General features: G+C 41.3%; 1 protein-coding gene across 1 annotated transcript in view; it reads left to right on the top strand.

The window, feature by feature from the left end:
* Positions 1–12,041, top strand: part of eogt (EGF domain-specific O-linked N-acetylglucosamine (GlcNAc) transferase) — a 45,066-nt gene that overhangs the window by 8,668 nt on the left and 24,357 nt on the right. The window contains exons 6-7 of the mRNA XM_080425017.1: positions 9,936–10,042; positions 10,593–10,696. Coding sequence (XP_080281143.1) covers positions 9,936–10,042; positions 10,593–10,696 — 211 coding nt within the window. The remainder of the gene's footprint in view (positions 1–9,935; positions 10,043–10,592; positions 10,697–12,041) is intronic.

Genomic DNA, 12,041 nt, shown 5'->3' on the forward strand with positions numbered 1-12,041 from the left:
CCCTTGCAATCATGGTAAGGCAAGACACTTGCAAATAATCCTTTATATTACACAAGCACACTCGCACAAAGTCACTGGTAGTGTGGCAGTCATTGTGTGAAACAATTTGTAATGGTTGTTGATATGGAGAGGCACAAAAGGGTGTTCCCTGACCGGGAATCGAACCCGGGCCGCGGCGGTGAGAGCGCCGAATCCTAACCACTAGACTACCAGGGAGGTGTAATAAGCATGTCGTAAATGTTTGACATGTAGGGCAGCTGGCAGGACAGAATTCCAGTACCTAAGACCACCACTAGAGTGCGCTTTCCCCACTGCACCTAAAAAGGAATGCATTCTATTTCTAGCTCAACAGTTCAAGAACCTCCATTCTAGAATCTAGACACAGGGGCAGTTGTTTTCCTCTGCATTTGTTGAGGTGTTAACAATAATCAGGTAACTGGTGGTCGATCTGTAGTATGGTAGATTGGCAGATTGGTAGATGGCAGATTGTAGAAGAGGTGGTCACTGGAGAGAGTGACATCGGCAGCTCTCTTTGCCCTGCCGGCAGTGGTGGAAAAAGTACTCAAATGTTTTACTTAAGTAAAAGTATCAATACTGCAATGTAGAAGTACAAGTAAAAATACGGAATTCAAAATTTACTTGAGTAAAAGTACAAAAGTATTGGTATCAAAATGTACCGTACTTAAAGTACCAAAAGTAAAAGTACTAACATGTTTGAAAATAGCAGATCTACAAGCTCAGAACGCGTCGCGATGCGACGTGTTGTGAGCTTGTAGATCGGCTATTTTCAAATAGCCTAGGTATAAAATAGGGCTGAAGTGGTTAATGGATGTTTCATAATATAATTTATATCTGAGAAGTAACTAGTAATTAAAGTTGTTAAATAATTGTAGTGGAGTAAAAGCACAATATTTGCCTCTGAGCTGTAGTGGAGTAGAAGTAAAAGGATAGACAATTGGAAATACTCCAGTAAAGTAAAAGTACCTCAAAAGTGTACTTAAGTACAGTACTTGAGTAAATGTACTTAGTTACTTTACACCACTGGCTGTACCCAATATGGAGACGCTAACTACTTGTCTAATTGTTTTTAAATTGTGCACACCGTCATAAGGATGTAACTGCATGAGGATGTCATTTAATACAATCCACATGCTTACAAGTGGATTAGGCTACAGGGTGGTTGTGGTGTGTCACATGAAACCTTTTTCCTCTTGAAAGATTGCTGGAAAAACTCTGGGTATTTGGACATCTGTCAGTGGAATCCATGCAGAATACAGTGACGAGTGGGAATCAGACCTGGGCCATGGAACTCATTCTAAACCTGCACACCACATGGGGGTAGAGTGTGTGTGCTGTGCTCTTGGCTCCCAGTCATGCATAAGAATGGTAGCAGAGAGAGTAGTGTCTCGCCCTTCCCCCGACCAGTTCAAAGGGTCATTTAGGGCATTGGTTCTCAAAGTGGGGTCCGGGGAGGGGACCCCCAGGGGTCCTTGAGGGAGTTCCAGGGGGTCCCCAGCTAATTTATGGATAGTTAGGAACCAAATGGACCCTTATGGGTCTGTAACTCTGAGAGTGTACAAATTTTTACACTCTCAGAGTTAAATTAACATTGATTTTACAACATCAATGGGGGTCCCAGAGATAGAAATGCCATTAAACGAGGGTCCGTAGCCCTAATGCATGTCAAACTGGGGGTCCTTGAAATTAAAATGCTAGAGAATCACTGCTAGAGCCCTAAAGATCTTCTCTTATGGGGGTCCCTGGCATATCTTTTCAATTTGGGGGTCCTTGACATGAAAAAGTTTGAGAACAACTGATTTAGGGAATGAGAGCAATGAGCTTGCTTAGCTCCCTCAGCAATTAGATCCATTTTTATTGTGACAGAAAGCAACTGGAACTAGAAAAAGTGCTCCTCGGAGCACAGGTCTCCGCCAGGTCAGGTAGGTTATTGTGGCCTCCTGGTGGCGCTATAATAGGCCAATGTGAAAAGGGTGGCATTTCTTCCTCGGCCTAGTGGGAATGTGCATGCATTCATGATTTGAGGCATTTTGTTCCAAACATGTGTTTTGCTAAAGTAGACCTGCTGGTGGCGCTATAACAGGGCAATGTGAAAAGGGTGGCATTTCTTCCGCGGCCTAGTGGGAATATGCGTGCAAACTTTCAGGGAAATCGCACGCCGCGTTCATGATTTGAGACATTTTGTTCAAAACGGACCAATCCTGCTAACTTTGGAAGGCAACCTTTGCCAATCAGGATGGAATATGAAATATCGGACAGATGCGTCTTGATCACATGACTATAGAGATACTGTGTACCGATTTGCGTGATGTTTGGATAAAATCTGAAGGATTAATATCCAAAAATGTATTTGACATAAGTCGGCCTCCTGGTGGCGCTGTAAAAAGCAGATGTGAAAAATGCAGTGCAGATGTTTTTCCTTGGCTTCTAGGGAGTGTACGTGCAAAGTTTCACGTAGATCGGTGCAGTTATAGTTAAAAATGCAAATCGGCCTGTTATAGCGCCACCATGAGGCTGATTTGAAAAGTTTTAAGTGGCATTGCTTCCTCTGCCTAGTGGGAATGTGCGTGTGCAATTTTATGGAAATGGCAAGCTGCGTTCATGATTTGAGGCAGTTTGTTCAAAACTCACCAATCCTGCAAACTTTGGAAGCCAACCTTAGCCAATGAGGATGGAATATGAGAAATTGAACAGATCCGGGTTGATCACATGACTATAGAGATACTGTGTACCGATTTGCATGACGTTTAGTTAAAAGCTATAGGAGTAATAGGAAAAAATGGGTTTTGCACAAATCGGCCTCCTGGTGGCGCTATAACAGGCCCATGTGAAAAAATTGGGGCAGAGGTTCTGAATTGGCATCCAGGGAGTGTGTGTGCACAGTTTCGGAGCGACCGGGCCAACGGTGCCAGAGATTAGCTGGTAACACACAGACAGGACACACGGACGGACACACGGACGGACACACGGACGGACGGACGGACAGGGGCGAAAACATACTCTCTCGCCATGCCTTTCGGCCTGGCGGAGACAATTAGAATTATGACAATGTACTATGTTTTCTTCTATCATGCAAATGACGTATATCAAACATCTTTACTTTTGTTTTAGATTAATTGACATTTTATCCTGAGAACAGTTGTAGCATTTTCTGCTGTTGTTCTTATTCTTACTTAAACTTATTCTGCAGTCATGGTAGGTACATCAGCTTGTCAACATAATGTATTATCAATACTGAATCTACTTGACAGTAGATGTGACAACGTACTATGTAGGGAGAAGGCAGACAGTGTATTTTAAAGCACAAGCATAATGTGTGACTTGTGGCTTCCGGTATCTGTTTAAACCTATTTATGTGTTGTAATCATATTAATTCATTTAGATGTTTACCACTTTCCGCCTTCGTGTCCCTATGTCATTACAGGCACTATAGAGATGCCTGAAGAACCTTGACCCAAACGTTACCTTTATGATAAAAAAAAAAATTCTTTATTGAGCAAGTGAAGACGGTGTGCAGGTTCTTCTCTTTATATTATAGCCACTATCAAAATATTTCTAAAATTGTAGCCACTACGTGAAAAATCTTCAAAAGAAATAGCCGATCTACAAGCTCATACGGTATGTCACAATGTGCCATGTTGTGAGCTTGTAGATTGTCTATTTCAGCTATTTTTGTACAACAAAGTATAAAATAGGGCCTAAGGAGTTAAATGTTACACTGCAGTCTGTTTGTGTTATCCTTGTGGCTTTTTTTGGCTGTACTGCCGTACTGTTATCAAACATGTTAATAAAGTATCAATCAAAAACAGGTTCCCTTCTTGCCTGTTGTGTAACAAAGAGAAGGCCTCCCTCCCGGACAGAGGTAGTCAGGCATGTGGAGTTGTTGACCTTTGCACCCCCAACTTGTGCTTTGTGAGTAAGGGTCTGCATGCACCTCAGTGGGCTAGTGGCACAATGGATAACGCGCCTGACTCCGGACTAGAATATTCTAGGTTCGACTCCTGGCTGGCTCGTAGAAGTTTTCGCTCTTGTGGAAGAGCGAATATATTTGTTCCACAGGGCGTAATGGCTGTAAAATGTTCCTGTGTTTTTGGTGCAGACTTAAGGATGACCTCATTTAAAAGCACACAAAGGTACCGTTACTGTTGTTTTTAGGGATGCCCAGATCAAAATGTACCGTACTTAAAGTACCAAAAGTAAAAGTACTAACATGTTTGAAAATAGAAGATCTACAAGCTCAGAACGCGTCGCGATGCGACGTGTTGTGAGCTTGTAGATCGGCTATTTTCAAATAGCCTAGGTATAAAATAGGGCTGAAGTGGTTAATGGATGTTTCATAATATAATTTATATCTGAGAAGTAACTAGTAATTAAAGTTGTTAAATAATTGTAGTGGAGTAAAAGCACAATATTTGCCTCTGAGCTGTAGTGGAGTAGAAGTAAAAGGATAGACAATTGGAAATACTCCAGTAAAGTAAAAGTACCTCCTGTGTACCTCCTGTGTTTAAGGAGTTAAATGTTACACTGCAGTCTGTTTGTGTTATCCTTGTGGCTTTTTTTGGCTGTACTGCCGTACTGTTATCAAACATGTTAATAAAGTATCAATCAAAAACAGGTTCCCTTCTTGCCTGTTGTGTAACAAAGAGAAGGCCTCCCTCCCGGACAGAGGTAGTCAGGCATGTGGAGTTGTTGACCTTTGCACCCCCAACTTGTGCTTTGTGAGTAAGGGTCTGCATGCGCCTCAGTGGGCTAGTGGCACAATGGATAACGCGTCTGACTCCGGACTAGAATATTCTAGGTTCGACTCCTGGCTGGCTCGTAGAAGTTTTCGCTCTTGTGGAAGAGCGAATATATTTGTTCCACAGGGCGTAATGGCTGTAAAATGTTCCTGTGTTTTTGGTGCAGACTTAAGGATGACCTCATTTAAAAGCACACAAAGGTACCGTTACTGTTGTTTTTAGGGATGCCCAGATCAAATTTTTTTTCGCCCTCGATCCAATTCCGATCATTTGATTTTGAGTATCGTCCGATACCGATCAAGTCCCGATCCGATATTTCAGCAATGCATTAAGAAGAAAAAAATTCAACTATTATCTTAACGATTCTATATTTTTGAAAAACATATTGCAATATTATTCCTTATTTTGACTAAAAGCAAAACATAAATAAGAATAAGGTTTTCCCATTCAGACACATACCACGTATGTCTGCTTTTAATTATTTTCAAGGTGAAAATGTTACCTTGTCACTCTAGTCTAGTCTGTCGCCTTTCAATTATTTTAAAGGCTTTGGTTGTTTTAGCCTGTTTTAACCTCTGTATAAGGACTTAAATTAAACACTGTTTTCACGGTGTGCACATGTATTAATCCAGCGGTGGCGCTCTCCAAAGGTGGGCTCACAACATGTTGTTTTTGAAAGCTGCGTGTGATGCAGGTAGGAGGAATGCACAGCAGTAAGGGTCCATTTGGTTCCATTTGTACACTCTCAGAGTTACACACCCGTAAAGGGCCATTTATAACCCCCACAAGGAACCATGAGGGTCCCTGGACCACACTTTGAGACCCACTGGTGTAGCAGAGTGTTTCCAGTGAGACATGCAGCAATATCAGCACCCTGACTCTGTTTGACCAGAATGGAACAGAGCCTTCATTAGTATCATTGGTAACACATGTGAAGGAGGTAAGAAGAGGCCCAATTTATTTCCAATATGGCTGCTGTGCAGTGTGCATTGAGCCAAGTGTTTCTAAAGTACTAATCTTAGCCCATATCCCCTCCTAACACAACGGTGGTCCCCGGGTTGATTCTCAGCGGGTTGGTTCACAATCAGTTGAAAACCCCTGCTTTAGACGTCACATCTCCCGGACACAGTGGTGTAAAGTAACTAAGTACATTTACCCAGATACTGTACTCAAGTACAATTTTGAGGTACTCTTACTTTACTGGAGTATTTCCAATTGTCTATACTTTTACTTCTACTCCACTACATCGCAGAGGCAAATATTTTCTCCACTACAATTATTTGAAAACTTTAGTTACTAGTTACTTTGTAGATATAAATGATTACATTATAAAACATACATTAACCACTTCAGCCCTATTTTATACCAAGGCTATTTGAAAATAGCAGATCTACAAGTTCACAACGCGTCGCAGATCTGCTATTTTCAATCATTTTGGTACTTTAAGTACATTTTGATACCAATACTTTTGTACTTTTACTCAAGTAACATTTTTAATTCTGGACTTTTACTTGTAACAGAGTACTTCTACATTGCAGTATTGATACTTTTACTTAAGTAAAACATTTGAGTACTTTTCCCACCACTGGTGACAACCTCCACTGCTGGCTCAACAATGATGAGCCCGATTCTGTGTCTGTACCATTCATGCAGAACAATGAGGTGGAGTGATGGGGCAACATTCCTGCCTTGAACAGGCGGCTATGCATTAGGGCCTTTATTCTTGTTGTTACAAATTGGTCTGTATTGGTGATACAGAGATCATAAATTGTTCCCTGAACAGGAATCGAACCTGGGCCGCGGCGGTGAGAGCGCCGAATCCTAACCACCAAGGAGACTCGTTTGAAAATGTTGTTGCTAGAATTCTAGGTATGCAGGACAGCTGAAAGCACATACGTTTTTCCAGTACCAAAGAACGTCACTAGAGGGCACTTTCCCCCCTATAACCACCCAAAGAACACTATGTATAGTCAGAGGCATGCACAGCTGTTACCTTTGTAGGCGTTGCAGCATCTCCTTTAGGGAAGCTGTTCTTAACAAAAGTACCTATTGCAAGCATTCTTTACATTTCTCTGACCACCTTCATAAATTATTTTATCTTAAGAGAATTTTCGATCTCAAACCCACGGCTTCTGGAGAGACCGCTATCTGAACATGCATCCTGGCCTTAGACCACTCAGCCATCTTGACATACTGTAGGGCAGTGAGAGTAAAATATTCTACAGTGGAATAACCATTTTGCTGGTATATCTTTCATTGAATCAATCTCTTAAATTGCATTCTTGTACTTACGTACGTGTATGTATATATTACTGTACTGGTCTATCACAATGGTTATCAAGTATAACAGTATCATTTCTTTCAAAATGCTCTTGTCAGAAGTGGGATTCGAACCCACGCCTCCAGAGGAGACTGCGACCTGAACGCAGCGCCTTAGACCGCTCGGCCATCCTGACACTTATTTGAGGATTAAATAATGTGTGACTATAACAGTTTACAGATATATGACAGTTATTACATATGAATAAGGTTAATGGCCCCTATTCATGAAGGGATTTACGACCATATTTTGTACGTACCGGCATTTAGGACAAATCCTACACCTGAAGTCGGATTCATGAACGTTTTTTGGTCTGTGTTTTGTGCGTCAGGTGCGCACGTTCTCGGGTCAGCCCCGAGGCTGTCTTACCAGGGCTGAAATGTGCGTATGTCTTTAGAATGCTTTATTCTTCATGCCAAAATCAATTACAACAGTGACAAAATATGTATGTGCCCAACGTTTGTCAACACATATATATAAAAAAAATAAAAATAAATGTCAAACGATGTATTGCTTGTAGCCTATACATAATATAGACATGATGTAGATTCCACCGCTTTTTATTTATTTTCTAGGCTATCAGTGAATTATTAGGTCCCTGTGTTTGCCAGCGGGCCATCTGAGCCAAAGTGTCACGTAATAATGAAAATAGGCTATCATGCCTTAATGAAACTGCGGAGGGACTGATCGACGCACCTCCAGTGTCCGTGCCGCGGTATTAATTTGTAAAGCCTACTGTAGGCTACTCTACTGTATATTGATCACATGAACACCACACACAACAGCCTAATAAATCTTACCATCTGATGAGGAAACTATAATTGGATGAAAGCTGTGTCCAGAAGACCATTCCCCATTCCGACGTAGGACAGCGATATATTAATCAAAAATTAACTAATTGAATCAATAAGTAATCAATAAGCTCTGGTCCATAATCGGATAGAAGCGTTCCACTTGTATGTATGCCCTGGATTTATTTTCAACATCATCTTTTTACCTCGGTAAAGGTGCGCAATGTTCATTAGAAAATGCTTATATAATATCCTTTCCACGTTTTATTAGCCTTTTATTTGGTAATGGGGTTAAACCTTGTAAACTTCTTTATTCTCATTACACATGAGAGCATTTATTACGTGATCCGCTTCCAGACAGAACAGTAAGTTGTCAAGGCGATGCGACACCGCATCTGTTATATTTAGACGAGGCGGAGTTGAACTTCAAACTTGCATAAGCGTTGCTGCCAGATGTTGTGAGAGAAATAAGCAACCAAGTCTAGGAAAACAAGCCCAACAGAAGCAACTGGCACTTAGGCCATTATAAGCACTTTAATTAAACCGTTGTGAGCTTGTAGATCTGCTATTTAAAAAAAAAATCTTGTAATAAAATGTGGAATATTTGGAAGATTTTTTAAACATTCTAACAACACAAATCTGGTACAGGGCTCCAGCTGGCACAAAACATTTTCAGATGAAGATCAATTAGCATACATATTAACTTGGGTGTCCATGACATAAAAATATTTGAGAACCACCGGTTAAAATAATTGAACAATTGTGAAGCAAGCCCAAATAATCAACTACACTTTAGAAACAAGCCCAAAAAAAACGCACCCCACAGCTACCAATATTTACAAGCAACTTTACAGAAAAATAAGCCCAAATTCGCTTATAATAAGCGGACATGGCAACACTATTGGTGACGTTGAAGTTGGATGCTGTTGGATGCAGCCTTCCAGATTAATCATGTCCTACACCTGGTCATACACACGTCTCAGGGATATACGAACCCCTTTGAGAATTGCACGTCATTTTGTGAGTACAGAAAATACGCCCTCCTTTACAAACTTTATTTACCCCATATTTAGGACAGCATAATGAATCGGGGCCATGTCTACACTGAGAAAGTTCAAAGATCTCCATAAAATCTCTAAAAAATGTGCCAGGCTCACCAAAAACAATCACTCAGGCTGGGTGGTTTGTGAATCCCAAAGAATAATGTATTGGCGCTGCACAAATAGCACAAATGCCTGCATATCAGTGGGGTGTGAACTAACCTGTTAAGTACTGTACTAGCATCTAGTCTCTAGCCTGTTGTGTAACAAAAGGAAGGAAGAGAAGGGGCCACCTGACAGAGGCAGTCAGGCATAGAGAGTAGACCCTTGCACCCCCAAGTTGAGTTTGGTGAGAAATGCACTGCTGGCAGTGGGCCAGTGGCGCAATGGATAACGCGTCTGACTACGGATCAGAAGATTCTAGGTTCGACTCCTGGCTGGCTCGTAGATGTTTGCTTCTCTCTCTCATGGAAAGAGGAATATTGCCCTGATTCCACAGGGTGTAATTCTGCTGTATTGTAGATGTCTTAATTCCTCCACACCAGAAGATAGGTGTTCTACATTATAGGAAGTAATACCAGGAAAGCTTACTTGTGTTTCCAGATAACTGCAAGACTAAGGCAGACAGATCTCCATATATGGGCATACAATGGACACAGGTAGACAGACAGATACAGAGATCTCCATATATGGGCATAAAAGAGACACAGCTTGACAAACAGATACAGATACCTCTATATATAGACATACAATAGACACAGGTAGACAGACAGACACAGAGATCTCCATATATGGGCACAAAAGGGACACTGGCTCAGACATATCGGTCGGATCGGCGGTGCGACGTAGGCGTGAGGGCCGCGTAGCGCCCCAAAACTCTAGATGTGAGGGCTGCATAGCGGCCCGAACTTCTAGTAGTAAAAAAATCTTGTCAAATGTGTCTCTCCTGGTCCTGGGTTGGTAAAGCAGTATTTGTTCAAAAGTATTTCGTGGCACCACAGTGACATGACCTGCTTTTTCTTTGCAGGTATGCTGAACTACAGACGTATACAGAGCTGGACTTCCGTCCTTCAGAAGACAAACACTGTGACCTCATCATCGAAAAACCCACTGTCGTCATGAAATTGGATGCTGGTAAGGAAGGACGATGCTGTGGCTCTCACGTTCAGCTAATCGATAACATATACACCACTAGAATATACTAACAAGCTGCCAAACATCTCAAGTAGAATCTTTAATCAAATGAAAGTTAAGGTAAGGAAAAGACTTCAAGATTTTGCACTTTCTTACAAAATATCGTTCAAAACATCAGTGGTTTAGGACAGTGGTTCTCAAAGTGGAGTCTGGGGACCCCCAGGGGTCCTTGGGGGGGTTCCAGGGGGTCCCCAGCTACATTATTTAATACAACATCACGATCATTTGAACCACTTTATCCATATTTTATACGTTGGCTATTAAAAAATTGTAGATATACAAGTTCACAAAGCTTCTCTTCAGGGGGTCCCTTTTAACAATTTTCAGATGGGGGTCCGCAGCCAAATATCTATACATTTGGGGGTCCTTGACATGAAAAAGTTTGAGAACCACTGGTCTAGGACTCCAAAATCGGGATCGGCATCGGGCTCTATGCATTTGAGGCATGACTGGAGGAGAATAATGTGTGATGTTGCATGTCTTCTGACAGGGGTGAACATGTACCACCACTTCTGTGATTTCGTCAACCTGTACATCTCCCAGCACATCAACAACTCCTTCAGCTCAGACATCAACATCCTCATGTGGGACACGGTGGGTACTTTACATCATTGTTTCCTAAACAGTGGGCCGGGACCCATGTTTGGGTCGTGGACCAATTTTTATGGGTCGCGAGTAAATATATATATTTTTTATTTCAAAAAGTTCAAACAAAAAAAGTCACAACTTTTCATCAATTTAAAAACAATTCCAACATTTTTCAAAAGTATATAATAAATAAAATCAAGAAATCTAATCATTTCTGTAAAAAAAAATTTAAAAAAAAAAGTTTACTAAGTAGTGAAAATAGCAGATCCACAAGCTCGCAATGCCGTGCGGGCGAACCAACGCGTACTAAGCTTGTAGATCTGATATTTTCACTAGTTTGGGTCCTGGGGCAAACGTCTAGTTTCTCGTTTGGGTCTTGAGCGAAAAGGTTTGGGAATCACTGCTTTACATCGCTTCCCAGTTCACGCTGTGTTTTCAAACTGGAACCTCTTTGAATACATATATTTTTTGAAACAACATTTTGAACTCAAATCTTTGCTTCCGAGGGTCCCTGGAACAACATATTTTGAAGGGGATCGGCGGCCAAAAACATATCATTTTGGGGGTCCTTGACATGAAAAAGTTTGAGAACCACTGATATAACAAGCTTTAAAAAAAAACTGTTAGGATTTTTCAAAATAGCAGATCTACAAGCTCATAGCGTGGCACTCGGTGCCACGCTATGAGCTTGTATATCTGCTATTTTTGAATGGGTTAAATTGAAAGATAAGATGTAGGGAAGCCGAGGTCTACTGTCAGAAAGAGGGGGAGCAGTCACACATTACCATCCAAACGACAGGAGGAGGCAGTGCTACTGTCATAACATATTCATGTGGAGGCAAAACTGAAGAGAAACAATCATGCACAACAGGATGCACACTAGCATGGCTATGAATATCGTCGCTGTCGGGTGGAAACCCTGACCCTACCCTATGTCCAAAACTGTTACTTTTCCAGTATTCAAAAATAGAAAATGCATGCGTCACTTCGCTTCTTAGCCACATAAACCTTATATCGGTGCTGTCGGGCAGAAACCTCTGCTATTATATATTAGGGCTTTCACGACTAATATAACCACTAGTCGACCTTGTTGGCACTAGTCGAATAGTTGGAAAACATTATTTCTTTTCCCTCTTTTTTTTTCTCATTGTTTTAATGCCATAGTAATATTATATATAATAATAGTATGCCCAATAATAGGCAATAACCCCCTTTTAAGGATCCTTGGAGACGCTGCTGTGTTGCTGTGCTGCTGTGCTGCTGTGCCAGAAGCGCTTCCCTTAAAACGGCATCAAAATAAAGGCAGGAGGATAATAATAATAGTAATGGCATTAAAACAATAAAAAAAAAA

The sequence above is a fragment of the Gymnoscopelus braueri genome (genome assembly GCF_963280865.1).
Source record: "Gymnoscopelus braueri genome assembly, chromosome: 3".
NCBI classification, from domain to species: domain Eukaryota; kingdom Metazoa; phylum Chordata; class Actinopteri; order Myctophiformes; family Myctophidae; genus Gymnoscopelus; species Gymnoscopelus braueri.